The sequence below is a fragment of the Palaemon carinicauda genome, chromosome 2, assembly GCF_036898095.1.
Source record: "Palaemon carinicauda isolate YSFRI2023 chromosome 2, ASM3689809v2, whole genome shotgun sequence".
Classification (NCBI taxonomy): domain Eukaryota; kingdom Metazoa; phylum Arthropoda; class Malacostraca; order Decapoda; family Palaemonidae; genus Palaemon; species Palaemon carinicauda.
Genome location: NC_090726.1, coordinates 109,649,547 through 109,653,134, shown reverse-complemented (window position 1 = coordinate 109,653,134; position 3,588 = coordinate 109,649,547). Strand labels below are relative to the sequence as shown.

General features: G+C 45.4%; 1 protein-coding gene across 1 annotated transcript in view; it reads left to right on the top strand.

Annotated features, from left to right (window-relative positions):
* Nucleotides 1–3,309, top strand: part of LOC137619157 (collagen alpha-2(VIII) chain-like) — a 3,774-nt gene extending 465 nt beyond the window's left edge. The window contains exons 1-3 of the mRNA XM_068349346.1: nt 1–199; nt 343–449; nt 2,833–3,309. The exon at nt 1–199 is cut by the window's left edge and continues 465 nt beyond it. Of these exons, the coding sequence (XP_068205447.1) occupies nt 1–199; nt 343–449; nt 2,833–3,309 (783 nt within the window). The remainder of the gene's footprint in view (nt 200–342; nt 450–2,832) is intronic.
* Nucleotides 3,310–3,588: the final 279 nt, after the last annotated feature.

Sequence of the window (3,588 nt, the reverse complement as noted above, 5' to 3'; positions counted from 1 at the left end):
CTGCCAGCGGAAAGGCGGGAGCCCCGTCCTGCCAGCGGGAATGGGGGAGCTCCGCCCGGCCAGCTAGAAGGAGGGAGCCCCGCCCTGCCGGCGGGAAGGGGGGAGCCCTGCCCTTCCAGTTCGGAAGGGGGGAGGCCCTCCCGGCTAGCGGGAAGCAGGCAGCCCCTCCGAGCCAACAATATAGAGTTCCTGTATCTAGGTTAGTTTTAAAAAACATAAAGGCCTTCGGAAATCCTTAACAGGCTCCAAAATCTGAAATAGTCTTTAAAACTCCCCCAACTCCTTGCTCGACTCCAATTTGTCTTTTGTCATCAATAGAAAAGTTAAATGTTTTCCTGTCAGAGCTCCAAAAGATTCTTAGTTTCTCTGTTAGGAGAAATATGGATTACCGGTGCATTCCCAAATCGGCTTCAGATTTTCATTCGTCTCAAGCAGAAATGTTAGAAAAGGTAAAAAGATCATTTTGATTGTTTTATTGATCAACCCAAATTTGCAAGATTTTATCACCGACTCACCATGAGGCTATTAAAAAGGAAACAAGATTTGGGTTTTGCAGAAAATGCTTTGGTGAAAATTAAGAGAATTGTTGAGTGTGCGACTTTGAAAGAGACCCAAAATACCTCGTTATAAAGGGATCAATGACAAGTGGAATCAGAAAGGAAGTCATAAAAAGCAAAACAAGAATCTTGAAGACTAATAACTGATTCATTTGGAAGGATTCAGGCAGAAAATACAGGAAGAAGAGAGAGACAGGAAGGAGAAAGGGAGAGAAGAAATAAAGAATCCGAAAAGGAGAACTAGTAATTATTTTTGTTGATCAGTTTACGATAGGGCGGATTTGAAAGGAGAAATCAAAGTCCCTGATGTTGAAGATCTAAAAATAAAGATTGTGCAGAATAAGACAGAAACTGCACAGAAGTATTGAATATTGAATGACCAGTGAAAGATCTAAAATTCTTCAATCTCAAGTAATTTTTTTTTTCTCTCTAAATAAGGAAGGACTTCTAGGGAGATGCACTACCATTGGACGCTACGGGCTGCCAACGCAAGAGCCGGTGTCCAGCAAATGACTGGACAATCAATCAAGCAATTGGACATCTTCCTTTTGGAAATCCCTAAAAGGCTACAAATTTGAAATAAATTTCAAAATTCTCCCAACTCGTTGTTAGATTCCAATTTGTCTATTGTCATCAGTAGGAAAGTTGAATACTTTCCTGTCAGAGCTCCAAAAGATTCGTCTCTCTGTTAGGAGAAATATGGAATACCGGTGCATTCCCAAATCGGCTTCAAATTGTCATTCGTCTTGAGCAGGAATGTTAGAAAAGGTAAATAGATTGTTTTAATCGTTTTATTGTCACCGACTTGCTATGAGGCCATTAAAAAGGAAACAAAATTTGGTTGTTGCAGAAAATGGTTTTGTGAAAGCTAAGAGAATTATTGAGTCTGCGACTTTGGAAGAAAACCAAAATACATCGTCAAAAAGGAATCAACGACAAGTGGAATCAGGAGGGTAGTTATGAAAAGCTAAACAAGAATCTCCAAGACTAATAATGGATTTATTTGAAAGGATTTGGATAAATAATACAGGAAGAAGAGGGAGACCGGAAGGAGAACGGGAGAAAAGAAATAACGAATCCGAAAAGGAGAACTGGTTATTATTTGTTGATCACTTTACAATTGTGCAGATTTGAAATGAGAAAGTAAAGATTGTGTGGAATAAGGCGGAAACTGCACAGAAATAGAGAATATTGAAGGATCAGAGAAAGCTAAAATTCTTCAATCTGAAGTAATTCTTTTTTCCTCTAAAAGGAAGAACTTCTAAGGAGTGACACTCCAATCGGACGTCTTCCTGTTAGCACACTCTTATAAGAAAAATAGTCATCTAGGACCGACGAAGGAACGGGTTTGGGATCGTAGATTTTTGGTTTACGGCACCCCGGATTTGAGCTTTGGGCTTTAGCTTCGGTCGTCATTATGTGTCAGCCTCATCATCATCTGTCTGTCGTCAGTGTTCGTGTCATTCAACACAAGTAACAGCTTTTATAAGATACAACCAACGCTCCGTTCCCCTTACGTGCTGCCAACGCAAGGGCCCATGGTCTGCCTTGTATATAGGTGGGTCAATCTAAATCATCGACATCAGGAGAGGCAATTTGAGACACGAGACCTCTTACGGTCGTTATGAAAAAGATATCTTAATTGCATAGGGATCAATGGTTCAGTTGGGTTCCATCCTCATGAAACGCCTTCAAGATGGTCGTCAAAAGAAATTTGACCAAGAAGCGCAACGGCAGGAGGAGAGGAACTGGTCAAACAAATACTCTGGGGAAAGACTTCGTCGCCCTTCATTAGGACCCCCAAGAGATTGATACGCAATTGGGACGTCAAAACAAATGTTAGGTTACGGAAAGAGTATGAACGAGGTACCTTCACACGCGCACACACAAGAAACTTGTATGAACATTGACATACTATTTGGACCAGTGGTATGTCAATGTTCATAAAAGTTTCCTAGACCAGAGTTCGACTTCCAGCCAGTCAAAAGCTATTGTCTTTGTGTGATTTAGCCTGGGGCTCTGATCCCGAGGTCGTTAAGAGAATCCAGACAATAATATATAAAAATATATGGCTTATTTGAATATATATATATATATATATATATATATATATATATATATATATATATATATATACGTATATATATATATATATATATATATATATATATATATATATATATATATATATGTAAATATATATATATATATATATATATATATATATAATTACGGTATTTTTTAGATTTTTTGACTGGGAACCCCACCATGGCAGCCGGAAAGGGGAGACCCTGCCGTGCCAGGAGGAACAGTGGAGCCCCGCCCTGGCAGCGAGAAGAGGGAGCCCCACCTTGCCAGCGAGAAGGGGGAAGCCCTGCCCTTCCAGCGAGAATGGGGGAGCCCTAACCTGCCTGCAGGAAGAGGAGAGCCACACCCTGCCAGCAGGAAGGGGGAGCCCCGCACTGCCAGAGGAAAGGAAGGGAGTCCTTCCCGGAGCCCCGCCCTGCCAGTGAGAAGGGGGAAGCCCCGCCCCGGGAAGAGGGGAGCCCCGCCATGCCACCAGAAAGAGGGGAGCACCGCCCTTCCAGCAGGAAGAGGGAGCACCGCCATTCCAGCAGGAAGGGGGAGCACCGCCCTGCCAGCAGAAAATAGGAAGCCCCGCCCTGCCAGTGGGAAGGTGGGAGGCCCCCTTGCCAGTGGGAAGGTGGGAGGCCCCTCTGCTAATGGGAAGGGGCAAGCCCCGCCCTGCTAGCAGGGGAGGGGAAGTCCTGCCCTGCCAGCGGGAAAGGGGGAGCCCAACCCTGCCAGCAGAAAGGGGGGAGCCTCGCCGTGCCAGCAGGGAGGGGTTAGCCCCGTCCTACCAGCGGGAAGGAGGAAGCTCCGCCCTGCCAGCCGGAAGGGGGGAGACCCGCCATGCCAGTGGGAAGGGGGAAACCCCACCCTGCAAGCGGGAAGGGGCAGCCCCACCCTGCCAGCGGGAAGGAGGGAGCCCCGCCCTGCCAGCAGGAAAGGGGAAGCCCCGCCCTGCCCG